The following is a 13,648-nucleotide window of genomic DNA, read 5'->3' as shown; positions in this document are numbered from 1 at the left end:
ATATTACCAAGAAATTAAGATGGGTACCCACACATTGTGGTATATAAGGCAAATGCATAAGAAGTTGCAATGTGACTTACAGCAAGTATTAGTAATCAGCAATCATAATATATAAGAAATCTGTCACCAGGAATGGTTCAACTACTTTGTAGTTATAAAAGTATTTATATTTTAAAAAGTTTCACCCAAAAATTCTACTCCTAATTATATACCCAAGACAAATGAAAACACAAGTCTACACAAAATGTTGAATGCAAATGTAATATCAGCATTATTTTTAACAGCCCCAAGTAGAAAGATCCCAAATGTCCCTCTCAACTGAAGAATAAGTGGTAAAAAAAAAAAAAATGTTCTACAATTGGCCATGGTAATGATCACACAACTCTGAGATGATACTAAGAAACCACTGAATTGCTCTCCTTAAATAGGTAAATTATATGGCATGTGGTTATACCTCAATAAAATTGCCAAAAATTTTATAAGATAGCAATCTGATAATACCCTTTTCTCACCCACAAAGGCTTAAAATTTAGTGAAATAGTTCAAAAAAAAAAAACAAAGGCATCTAAAAATTTATGGGGAAAAAAAGGGTCAATTCCTACTGACCTGTAGCAGACCACCTCTTAAATCGATGGATATTTTTGGTATGGATTGTTCTGGCCCTAGATTGCCACTGTGTTTACACCACTTAGCTTCTAGATTAGTGGTAGCACAAAATGGTCCTATGAGAATCCGACTTCTTTCTCTGAGACTTGTTTTAAGGAGAAAATCATTTATGCTGAGTAGAAATGACGATCCAAGAATTATGCCTAAAAAAGAAAAAAGAAAAAAAGAAAATGGAAAGAGGTACATAATTCTTCCTCGAACCCTCAACAAGAGTTCGGGAAAGGACTGTATATTTTTAAAGAGTGTTAATTCACCCACTGTCAGAATCTTCTTTTTCAGTTGGCTTTCCAACCACAGTTTCATGCCATTTAAATAGAATTCTAGTTATGAAGCAGGTATACCTCATTCACATTCTTAACAAAGCAATATTTGCCAAAACATTATGATTTTTTCCACAAGTGAATATTTTAAATTTTATGAGTAGAGACATTTTCATTAAACTGTGCAAGTTTTTCAAACAGCTATGCTAAGAATAAGAACAGCTGCTTCATTTGTCTATCATTAAAATGATGGGAAAGGGCAATTTTCTGTGATTTCTTACAGCACCAGAGTACAATATATTATTTTGCTAGGTACTCAAGTTTTTGATTGTCCTATGCTAAAATTCAAAACAATCAAAATATATAACATGTGTTTTCTAAAAAATTTAGTTTAACCCAAACTTCACACATCATAACCACTTGAAGTTTACAAAGTATTAAAAACAGATAGTGGCAGGTTAGATTTATGAGAAAAACTAAATGCTGTAGTTCAAAGTAAATACACCCAGAAAAGGAATACACTTCAAAATGTAGGTTTTCTTTTGAACTTAAAGTAGGAGTACGGATCAAAACCTTTTCATAAAACTAAGAGTACACTTTTAAGATATTTAGATGCAAACTTAGAGTGGTGAGTTCACTTTCTTTCCAAGGAGCTTATATTCTAAATTGTCATTGTGAATATTGAATTTCACCAGACCAAGTGTGTAATGCACAGGGCTTATTTTTCTAATGCTATTTGATCCTTAAAAAAAGATGAAAGATTAAAAAAACACCTTATGCCCACAGCATACACAGTTCATAGTATTCACACTGACTTTTCAATTCCATGGACATTTGAAAACTTCATGAATGTTGTATGTTCCTACTGTAGAAATGAGATACACAACTTTTAATTCTGCACAGAAGGCATCATACCCACAAAAGCGTCAGCTTGAAGACTTCTGTTCAAAAACTACTGTGGAAATCAATCTCTTAAAATTTTAAACAAATCTACTGTGCTACTGACACTTTCATTTCTTCACCCAATTATCTTTATTCAAAGTTACATTTCACTTAGACTAAAGGAAAAAATCAGAAAATAAGAGAAATAGAAATAGGTTTAAAAATACTCAAGAATCAAAACCATATTTATCGATAGGGTTCATAACTTCCTGAAAACTGCATTACATTTCCTGACTTCTCAACAGTAAATATCTGCTAAATGAAACACGTCAATTCAACATCCAGAAATTGTTGTAACAGGATTATAAAAACAGACTTAAGCATGGTGCTTCACACCAGTCAGTAATCCCAGCTACTCAAAAGGTTGAGGCAGGAGGACTGTGAATTAAAGGTCAACCTGAGTAACTTTGGGAGGCCCTGTCTCAAAAATAAAATAAAAAAGGGCTGATGTTATAGTTTAGTGGAAATGTATACCTAGCATGCTTGAGGCCTTGGATTCACTGGCAATTAACAGTATCATGGGGTCCAGGGAAATATAAGCTTACTCTTCTGACAGAAGATTAATATCTAGAATATATAAAGAACTCAAAAAAGTTAACACTGAAAAAAAAATAAATCAAAATGGGCATGAACTAAACAAATATTTCTCAAAAGAATATAAACGGCCAAAAAACATGTAAAAAAGTGTTCCACATCCTTAGCAATCAGGGAAATGCAAATTAAAACTACACTCAGATTTCATCTCATTCCAGTTAGAATGGCAGTCATCAGGAATACAAATAACAATAAATGCTGGCAAGAATGTTGGGGAAAAGATACCTCATATATTGTTGTTGGGATTGCAAATTAGTATAATCACTTTGGAAAGCAGTATGGAGAACCCTCAAAATTTTGACCAGGAATGGAGCCACTATATGACCCAGCTATCTTGCTTTTGGTATTTATTTGTTAGAAAGAACTAAAATCAGCATACTACAGCAATACATGCATACCAATGTTCACAGAAGCACAATTCATAATAGCCAAGTTAAGGAACGAGCCCAGGTGCTGGACAATACATGAATGGATAAAGAAAATACAGAATAAAGTTTTACTCAGCCCTGAAGAAGATGAAATTATGTCATTTTCAGAAAAATAGATGAAACTAGAGAACATGATGCTAAGTTAAATCAGTCTATCTCAGAAGGTCAAGGGTCAAATGTTTTCTCTTGTATGTGAAAGTGAGAAAGAGCAAGCAAGAGAGCAGCGAGAGTGAGAGAGCGAGATAAAGAGCAAGAAAGCGAGAGCAAGAGCGAGAAGGAATTTTTAAAAAAAGGTGATCTCACAAAAATAGAAGGGACACCAACAGAATAGAGGAAGGCACAGGGAAGTACAGGGAAATGAAATATACCAAATTATGCTATGTGATATATGAATATACCACAATTTTTATCCTGTAGAGATATATGTGTGTGTATTCATATATAATGTACTAATTGAAAAAATAATATAGTAGTAGGAGGTATATCAGCAGAACAGAGCAAGTGGATGGGGGGAGGTGAGGGAAAAAAAGGGAGTGGGGAATGAAATTTATCAAGTTATGTGCATACGGGCTGGGGATGTGGCTCAAGCAGTAACGTGCTTGCCTGGCATGCGTGAGGCCCTGGGTTTGATCCTCAGCACCACATAAAATAAAGATGTTGTGTCCACTGAAAACATTTAAAAAAATTCTCTCTCTCTAAAAAAAAAATTATGTGCATACACAAATATGACATAATAAATATCACTATTATATATAATTGTAATGTACCTATAAATTTTTTTTTAAAAGGACTGGGGATGCAGCTCAGTGGTAGAGTGCTTACTTGATATGCATGAAGCCCTGAGCTCAATCACCAGTAATGAAGGGCAAGTTTATGGAATAGTAATTATCTATCAAAGAAAAGACAATTAACAGAAAGAGCTGATCTTTATCTCTGGAAGTTTCTTTAAGAGTGAGCTCAACAACATTTTTTCTGATGCACACAGGTGAGTGAGATTATCTTATCTCGCTCTACAGCAGCTTTCATTTATACAAGAATATTTGTAAGCATATGAAAAAAAAATCTTACCTATGCAGACATAACATAATACACACTATATATTACTACGTTTCTACTGTGTAGAGACTACTTCAAAATACTGATATTGTATATCCAGTTTCTTAGGTTTTGTCTAGAGAATTCTAGTACTGGAATGATAAAATTTGTGTCATCATGCCTTTTATATACTCTGAAAGTTTTGTATCTTTTCTCAAAAAGGAATTTAAGTAGGGTTGATGAAAGGAGCTCTTCTTAACTCCCTCAAATTATGCAAGTATAAGTATTTACTGATGACATTAAGGCAAGAATGAAAAAAAATCTTCAGACTTGAATTATTACAAAAACAAATATGAAATGGTGAAAGTTTTTGTGTCACTGTGTGAACTGCTAAACCCATGAACATTTCCCTGTCTTTATATGAATCCTATTTTTATTTACTTTGGGCAGAGAGAATGGGATAGCTGAAATTATCAGGAGAGAAAACATAAAGGTAGCATGTTAGCTTCATATTCCTATGATGAAATATCTGAGGTAAGTAACTTATAAAGAGAAAAAGGTTATTTTGGATCACAGTTTTGGAGGTTCCAGTCCATGACTGATTAGCCCCATTGTTTCGGGCAGATGGTGAGGTGGCACATCATTGTGGGAACACCTCATGATCAAGAAGCAAAGAGAAAAAGCAAGAGACTTGAGTTTCAAAATTTCCTCTGAGGGCATGCCCCCAATGACCTCTGATAAGGCCCCGACTCCTAAAGATTCACAGCACCCCCCAACAGTGCCAGGCTGGGGAGCAAGTCTTTAACACATGGACCTTTGGGGGGCACTTAATGTTCGAACTATGCAAGTAGAAACTGAAATCTCAGGAAAATGTGACAGAATTAGGAAGCCAATGGTTGGTCAAAACTTTGGAAGTCTGAAAAAACAAGAAGAAAGGGAGCCAGACTCATCTGAGTCCTGAGAAGGGCAGGAGGATGCACAGTGTGCCTGAGATAGGGACCTTGTAATTGTGTATTGTGTCAGGCATTGACCCAGCTATTGCTATGTTCCAGACTGGGAACTTGTCACATTTTATAGAATGTCATGTTTGATATTCACTGGAGTTTGGTTTGGTTCAGAGATAAGCATGAAGTCCTACAATGAGGTATACTGCTACTTTGGGGAAAATGACCTTTCTTGCTTCTTAATCGACGATACTGGAGGTACTAGATGGTACCAATAACTGGAGCCCAAAACTGAAGCTGGGTAATGTGGAAGGAGGAAACCTAATGATTGCTGTGGTACCTGAGGGCAGCACTAGATTGGCACTTTTCTCTTTCATGATACTATTTAACTCACTTTTGGTTGTTTTTCTTCCACTTGCCACCCTAAGCATCCCAACTGATGGACATTTTCTAACCAATGGGATTTTCTTTTCTTTTTTCTTTTTTTAAATATATTTTTTAGTTGTTGATGGATCTTTATTTATTTGTATGTGGTGCTGAGAATCAAACCCAGTGCCTTGCGCTTGCTATCCCTGAACCACAACTCCAGCCCCACCAATGGGATTTTCAAGGTAATCCTTAGTCTGCTATTCTTCTCTCCCTAATCTATTTCAGTGTACTTCTCTATTCTCATGGCTTTAAAGATAATTTTTGTGTGTGTGTGTGGAGTGTCCACAATCAGACCTATTTTCTTAAACAAGTGCTACTCTATGCTTCTGTGTATAAGACAACTGGACATTCTGCATCATCTTCAGCTTAATATTTATGCATGTATATATTAATTATTGAAACAAAATTCACAGATTATATAATACCTTGGGTATATAAAGAAAAAGTAAATAATTTACAATTTTCTTTTGCATCAGATTCTCTCTCAAGTTCTGAGATCTCAGTAAGAACCAGGGGGAAAACAAAGAACATTTACAATACTAACGGTTGGCTGGGTATAGTGGCACACACCTATAATTTCAATGACTTGGGAGGCTGAGGCAAGAGTATTGCAAGTTTAAAGCCAGCCTCACCAACTTGGGAAGGCCTTATGTCAAAAAAACAAAATTAAAAGAACTAGGGATATAGTTTAGTGGCAGAGTGTCTCTGAGTTCAATACCTAGTGCACATGTGTGCTGGTGTGCTCACACACACAGAGGATAAAAATACTGATTGCTGAGTACATGAGAACTGCTCCAGAAAATGAACATTTCATTGCTTCCATATAAATTCTATTATTTTGAACCTTTTAAAATTTCACTTTATGTGCTATCAATTCTTTTATTCAATTTAATTGAGTTGCTATTCCTTTTTTCTTTCTGATCCCTTTTATTTTTTCCCCCCAATAACCACCCTCACGCTAACATTTTCTAATCATTTAGTCTTGAAGCTCAGGCCTATTTGCACTATCACAGGCTTGTTTAAACACACTGACAGAACTGAGTATTAGTATTTAACATACTAATAATGCCAGGAGGAAACAGAAAATTGGTACTGCCCAAAGACATCAAGAAGATCTATGACCTACAGATATAAACTGCCCTGCCTGGTTCCTTTTGTCCCCTTTCTTTTCCCATGTGCCATATACCTACAAGGAAATAAGGCAGGGTTCAATTTTGAGCCTACTAGATAAATTCAACTCATCCCCAGGTGTTGTCCCTGCCTGCTACACTTACTACACACCCACCTACTAGGACTGCTCCTCAAGGAGGGTACCTAAATATCTGTAGCACCATAAACAGGTTCATCTGCAAGGATAAGCTTTTCAGTTTAAAACACTGTCTTACCTCTTTTTTGAATATTTCCTGCTACACTTCAAAAAGGCTACAACATAGTAATAGGAAAAGATATTCAAGTGGTTTTAATCTTGGTATAAGTGATCAGTAGTAAGAGACTGTGGTGATCAATGAATAACAAAGTGGTTATAAATTTCACAAAGGGTCATTTATGGATGGAAGACCAACTTTATACTTTTATCATAAAAATAATCTCTGGGACTCATGACAGGGCTATTAATTCTCCTTTTTCCTTTCTCCCACTCTGAAAGCTGGCCTCTGGGACATCAGCTCTTCCTTTTTGCTTTTTTCATTAGGAAACATAACTAAATATCTTCCTTGGGATAAAATAAACCTTATTTCACTGCACACATAAGCTTGGGGCCACAGACAATACTCAAGAGTTCACTGTATACTTGCACATTTAAAATCTGGTATAAATGGCAAGAGAACTTGAGTTAAGGCATGTGTTGTTCTTCCCAGTTGGAGTAATGTGTTGTTGGACAAAAAAAAAAAAAAAAAAAAAAAAAAAAAAAATCACAAATAAAAGTTATAGAGCTATCTTACCAATAGAACATGGGGAAAGGCTGAATAATTTTGTAAGGTTCTTTCTGATAAAATGTTTATATTTGTTCTGGCTGCAGGTACACAGGCATTTGAAGTGCTATTCTTGACGTTTTCTTTACTTTTAATTGTCCCCTCTAAATTTCCAAAAATTAGAAAGAGGGAGGAAAAATAAAAAAAGAAATGATGCAAAAGTTTAAGATGTAAAATTATCACTTACCCTTTGAAAGCTTTTATACTTATTTGATTATGAATCCAGTCATTTTTTAAAACTTCAAATTCTGAAATAAATTTTAGGTTTTTACCAAGCTTCCCTTAACATCTCACATCAAACTAGAGTGTATTTCTTTCTCAAAAGCCAGTAATTTAACAGTAATACAATACTACTAATTTGTAAAACTCTGATTTGCATGAGTTTCTCCTCTAAAGTCTTTTTTTTTTCCTGTCCCAGGATCCCATGTTGTATTCAGCAACTGTGTGATCAGGTCATCTTGACCAAGGACATAACCTCTTCTCTCTACCTCCTTTCATTCAGCAGAATGGTTTTCTGCTAGATTTTTCCACTGACCTCTTTCAAAAATCTATGTTTATATTTTTAATTTCAGTTTTAGAAAACTAATGGCATATATTTAATTAAACTAAATGAGGTGTAGCAACATTGAGAAGTAACTTCAGAAACAACTAGTGTGATAAATAGAATCTTGCTTTGTTTGCATACTGACATATTTTTCATTGAGTATAAAAATCTAGTTCAAGGAACAAATAGTTTCATGACCTTTAAAATACTCCTTCAGAAGACTAATAAATGCAAACCATTTGTTTTGGAAAATATTTACAAAATGCTGCCAGCCCCACATCATCAGTACACACTAGACTCTCTAAGTAAGGTTCTTATTTTCTACATGCTGACTGAGCAAAATGCAATCTAAATCAAGCTTCTGTATATCATTAGAAAGAGTACTCAGTGACAACATGTGCTAGCAAAGCCTATCCAGGTATTTTTTTATCCAGCTGGAAGCAATCTTAGGCTACTAGAAAATCAGCAAGCATGTGTTAGAAACATCCAGAAGCTGATTTGCATAGAGATGCCTCAAAGAGGAGAAAAAAATTTTTTTTGTTAACTATGATCCATAAAGATGTGACCAATCCTTCAAAAATAAAATCTTTCAATTTCTAGTTCATTCAAATAAACACTCTGAAGACACAAAAATGACACTTGGGTGTTGTAACCACGAAAAACCTCCAGCACCCCAATCAGAATGCTTAAGTTGATCTGATAATATTCAATTTTGTAATAAGCTTATACAAATATATTGTATCTGTTAATATAGCAAACTAAAATACAGGATATAATTGATATATGGAACAAAACATAACAGAACATGTTTCAATGGAGTCTGATGTGAGCTATAAGGGAAGCCAGTGCTCTCCAACAAAGTAACTTAAAAGTCATAAAATGAAAGCCAAATTGGGTGGCCCACTTACTAGTGTCTCTTTTTCAAAGTATTTAATGACTTATCCTAGGCAGGACTTCCAGTGTCCTTAGGGACTTTTACCCAGTCCTCACTGTTTAGTAAAAGCTGGGATTCCTAGTCTAATCCAGGCCTCATCTTTTAGATGTAAGAAAATGGAAAAATAACTAGAAGGCAGAAGAGGAATTTTTTCTTTCATATAAAGAACAGGAAAATTTCTACCTGTGAAATGTCTACTGAGTTGCCTAGTTGTATTTGGCCCTTGTCTAGGAAAGGTACTTTCTGTGAAAACATTTAAAACTCTAGAACCCTAGAAAACTAAAAATACCAAAGGGTGATGGAGCTTATGCTTTGCCTCTTTATTCCCCTCCAAAATGCCACCATGCTCACTGTTTTTATACTCTTGTCAGTTTATCAGAAAAACAGAACTTGATTGGACCATGCAGTTATGTTTTTAAAAAATGCAGTCGCATATCTAACTGCATATTGGAGAGCATATAACAACCTTCTTACAGAGAAAATAACAGTAAATACATATTTGAAAAGCTTTGAGATGAATGCAGTAGCTGGTTAATTTAATTACATGAAAAAACTGCTACTAAATCAAACTTTCTTGGTCAGTGATATGGATAGAATTGGTATAAATCTAATGTTGAAAGCAAAATGATTTGCTAAGTAATTTACTACAATGGCTTAGAAAATGATCTTGATCTACATAACCCAGTTTTAAAAACATGGATATAATAGAAATACCAGAAATCAGAAGTTCACTTTATTTTAGAATAACCCTGGACAGCCTGGGCATGATGGTTCACAATTGTAATCCCAGCTACTCAGGAGATTGAGGCAGGAGGATGGCAAGTTGGAGACAAGCCAGGGAAACTCAGCAAAACCCTGTCTCAAAATAAAAAATAGAAAGGGCTGGGGATATAGCTTAGTGTAGAGCAACCCTGGGTTCAATCCATGATACGCACCCCCACCCCAATGATCCTTGGACAAATGCTTACTCTCTCTACTTCACTTAACAAGACAATTAACACTAGCCCAGTGGGCTTTAGCTCCTTGACACTTAGGTGGCCCATGAGATAATTTTAGTATCTTGAAGAGCATTGAAATCATGAGTCTGTTTGACACTGGGCTGTGGAATGAATAAATATTTTTATCTTTAGCTACAATCGTATCAGATTGGTACAGTTGGCTAAATTCAATGCTTTTAGACTATAAGGTCTATGGAAGAAAAGGATAGAAAGTGCTCTTGATAAAGAAAAGTATTGCGTTTAAGATAAGTTTTAGCTAAAAAATTTACTTTTCTATGACTTTAGCATTCAAGTGTTGTGACTCTGTTGAGGGAAGGGAAAGAAGATAAAGGCCAGTATTTACTAAACACTTAATTTGTGCCAACCAATATGTAGGATTCTCTGCACAGATTATGTCATCTAATACTCTGAACAGCCCTATGAATCAATCCTGCCTTCATCTGGGAGATGAGTTACACAGTTGTTTCTGCCACAATCTACTAGCCAGTAAGTAGCAGGGCTGGGATGCAGACTGTCAGCCTCCTTCAAGTACTATGTTGCTCTATAAAAACTATGACTCTTAGTTAGCTCTTAGTAGTTTCATTTACCAAGTGGTAATAGGGTTGTAAATAAATGTTTGTTCCTGTCTGCATCTCTCTTGCACAGTCTTGCTGTGCTATGTCAATTTAGCCACAGGTTCAGGGGACCAGCTAGGGTATAAAAGAACATCTCAGATGTTTTTTCAGTCACTCATTACTGCCAGGGTTGCTTTGCCAGCAACTTTCTTAGCAAATAGCCTACTGGTTTCTGTGGATAAGAGGGCAATTTGCTATGACCACAGGCAAAACTAAATGCTGCCACAAATGCAGCAGAGTGATAGATACAGATTTACTTCTAACCGTCTCTTTTTCCACAGTCCTGGGTTGGGGCTCTAACAATATGTGTTCATTTCACTGAATACTAACTAATAGGTGCTATCATTAGGATGCAAAGATGAGGCTACCAAGATAAAGGTCTCTAGTTCTTAATTATTATCCCTGAAGCCTCTCCAAAGACATTTTTCACCATGAGATAGTCTCATGTTAATTGATAACACTTTTGTTTTCTCATAGGCCTTTTATTCTACTGTCCAAGAACATTGTTTTAATATGTCTGTATATAAAATTTATATCACTTGTTTTTATACAAATGCATCAAAATCTAGAGAAATGTATTGTTCTTTAAAATTCTTTAGTTAAAAGTTGGAGAAAAAAATAAAAACACTGATTTTTTTTCACCCTATCAGATACAGGACACACAAGGGTCAATGTTATGGGATGTGATTCTAAAATATATATGACCTGAGGCCAACAGTTTTCTAGCAAAGAATTTGTAATTTGGTAACTGAAACTGATAGCAAGAAATAGGCTAATTTAGGCAGGGGGAAGATTTGAGGGTGGATTTACATGGAACATTATAATAACTGCACTGCATTACTCATTAGAAGGGAGCAGAGTCTTATGAAGATTTCATACTCCCCAAGAGAACCATATTTATACAATTAACAATTCTTTTGTTGAAAAAGAGCTTTTCATTATTGTGTGTGGACACATGTGGGCTGTGTAAAAATACAAGAGATGTGTAACACACTTAAACAGAAAGTAATGATCTTAAACAGGCCAAATCCTTGAACTCGTCATTAATAAACGTCTCTCCTACATTCAGCTACCCGGGCTGCTGGGAGCCTGTTTTCTTCAAGTACTTCAAACACTGAAATCCAGGAACATTTATTATTTTAATCCATTACAGGCAGTGCTTGATTTAACTTTATTGGTTGTGGTGGTACTAGTGGTTATAAGTGGGGGTATAGCAATGTTCTTTTACACATCATTTCAAAAGGGCTTAATTATATTTTATAGTTTGGGCCAGGAATTCTGCTTGTTTTTTGTCTAACAAGGTTCAAATGGAGTTCAGGTCAGCGATGAATCAGAAGAAAAAGTCAGAGATGGTTATCTCTGTGCAGTGAGCTCATCTCCCTGTAGAAAGGCTGGGCAGGTACATCATGTTCCCCACACCACCACAGGAGATCGCTCTGATAGCCCAAGCTTGCTGCTTAATAGAAAGTATTCATTTTCATGAAACCTTGAAATTAAAACATCAGAGATTCAACTCAGGGGTTACCTTCTATAGCTTTGGAGTTACTATCCTGGTTATTTAAGAACTTCCTGCAGGAATCCAAAATAGATATAATAGACACAAGCACTAAAACAAAAACTGCATCAAAGAACAGTAATCATTTAACAGACATTTTAAGAAATGTATAAGCTTGCTACCACAGAAGAAAAACATGTCTTAAAATTGACATAAAAGGCTGCACAAAAATAATTTGCTTAAACAAAAGAATAACTAACTGTATCATTTGCCCAAATAACAAAAATCTACTAGCTTTTTAAAAAGCCAAATACTCATAATTTTAATCTCTTTTTTGAGGGTATGAAAACAAATCCCCCCCAAGGTAGTAGTATTTTAATATTGCTTATTACTGCCCAAAAGTCTATGTACTCATATATTGTTAACAGTTACAGCAAGAATAAAACTTGTATATTGAGATTCTTCTCCACTATATGTGATGCCTAAGAAGACAGAAGAATTACAGCAGTGCTTACATACATTTGTGGATTTTATTTTACATACTAGAAAAATAATATGGGACATTATTTTGAGAGAAAAAGTTATAATAATTTCACTGTTCTATTTATTTCCTATTCAATGTCTAGAATCTCCTTCTACTTTTTTTTTTTTTAAATGCCTCAGTGGTTTATCAGAATGTACAGAAAAATATGACCATTGAAAAAAACTCAGTATACTCCAGGTAATTTAAGGGTTAAAAAAAAATAGGTACATGCCAGTTCATCAGTAGCAACTTTGAACCTTGTTATAAAGTAATAGGAGGGAATCTGACCAGGATTAATAGTGGCACTCAGTCCTAGGATGAGGGAGTGTTGTGTTTCACGGACTCTAGGCCATCTGTTGTGCCTGCCTACATTTTACTTCTACAAAACTATAAACGCACCTCTACCTCAGGGACTATAGAAAGGCATTAGAATTCTTCTGCTTTTCATTATCACAAGTTTCAGTAACTCATTTCGTTGTCAAGATAATCCCCTTTTACTCTTTCTTTTGCTCTTGCAGGGTATGCCAAAATGACAAATAAAATCCCAGATGTTACAGACCCAATGAGGTCTCCACCTTTCTTTGAGTGTTGGATTTAGGCTACTTGGGATACGGTGTCAAAAATGACAGGACCCTGAAGCACACACCCAATATTCATTAAGGTTCGTTAGTGATTTGTATAGCTGTCTACAAAGCTGTACTTCCACTTCAATCCTCAGTGGTTGCTTAAAAGTTAAGTTTGTCCTATGGCTTTCACTGTCAAAGAATTCATTTCCTATTGCGTAGGCACTGAAAAGGGATGCTATTTCTTTCTAGAAGTAACAAGGGTCTTTGGGGTGTTATAAATGACTTATTATTGCAATATATTATTTTAGGTAGTCATATCTAATTTAATGTTTTATTTCCCTTTAGGCTGACCTGAAATACTGCAGTATCCAAAGGCTATGATTATGCCTTAAGAGATTTTTCCTCAGGAGAACCAGTTAACAGAATGAAAAGCTGGAGCTCCGCTTTGTATCAATTAAGGATGGAGTTTCACTTTTCAGTACACGAAAAGAAATTTTAGGTTCTTGATATTTTACTGGTCCTGAATTCAGTGAACATGAGAAGAGACATTTTGTATACATGAAAAATAATGTGGCTATGCTTTCTTTCTCTCCTCCTATTTATACACAAAGATAAGTACATCTGGATGACAGCAGTGGGGGTAGTCAGTTACTTAAACCATAATTCTTTGACTAGAAGGAGTTCAACTCACTGCTTTCTGCCTGGG

General features: G+C 35.2%; 1 protein-coding gene across 6 annotated transcripts in view; it reads right to left on the bottom strand.

The window, feature by feature from the left end:
- VPS13B (vacuolar protein sorting 13 homolog B) overlaps positions 1 to 13,648 on the bottom strand; it is a 753,213-nt gene that overhangs the window by 163,483 nt on the left and 576,082 nt on the right. For all 6 annotated transcript variants that reach the window (XM_081265607.1, XM_081265606.1, XM_081265609.1 and 3 more), the window contains one exon: positions 607 to 809. In XM_081265607.1, the coding sequence (XP_081121733.1) occupies positions 607 to 809 (203 nt within the window). The remainder of the gene's footprint in view (positions 1 to 606; positions 810 to 13,648) is intronic.

The sequence above is a fragment of the Spermophilus citellus genome, assembly GCF_964194105.1.
Source record: "Spermophilus citellus genome assembly, chromosome: 14".
NCBI classification, from domain to species: Eukaryota; Metazoa; Chordata; class Mammalia; order Rodentia; family Sciuridae; genus Spermophilus; species Spermophilus citellus.
This window is presented reverse-complemented; position numbering and strand designations above follow the sequence as displayed.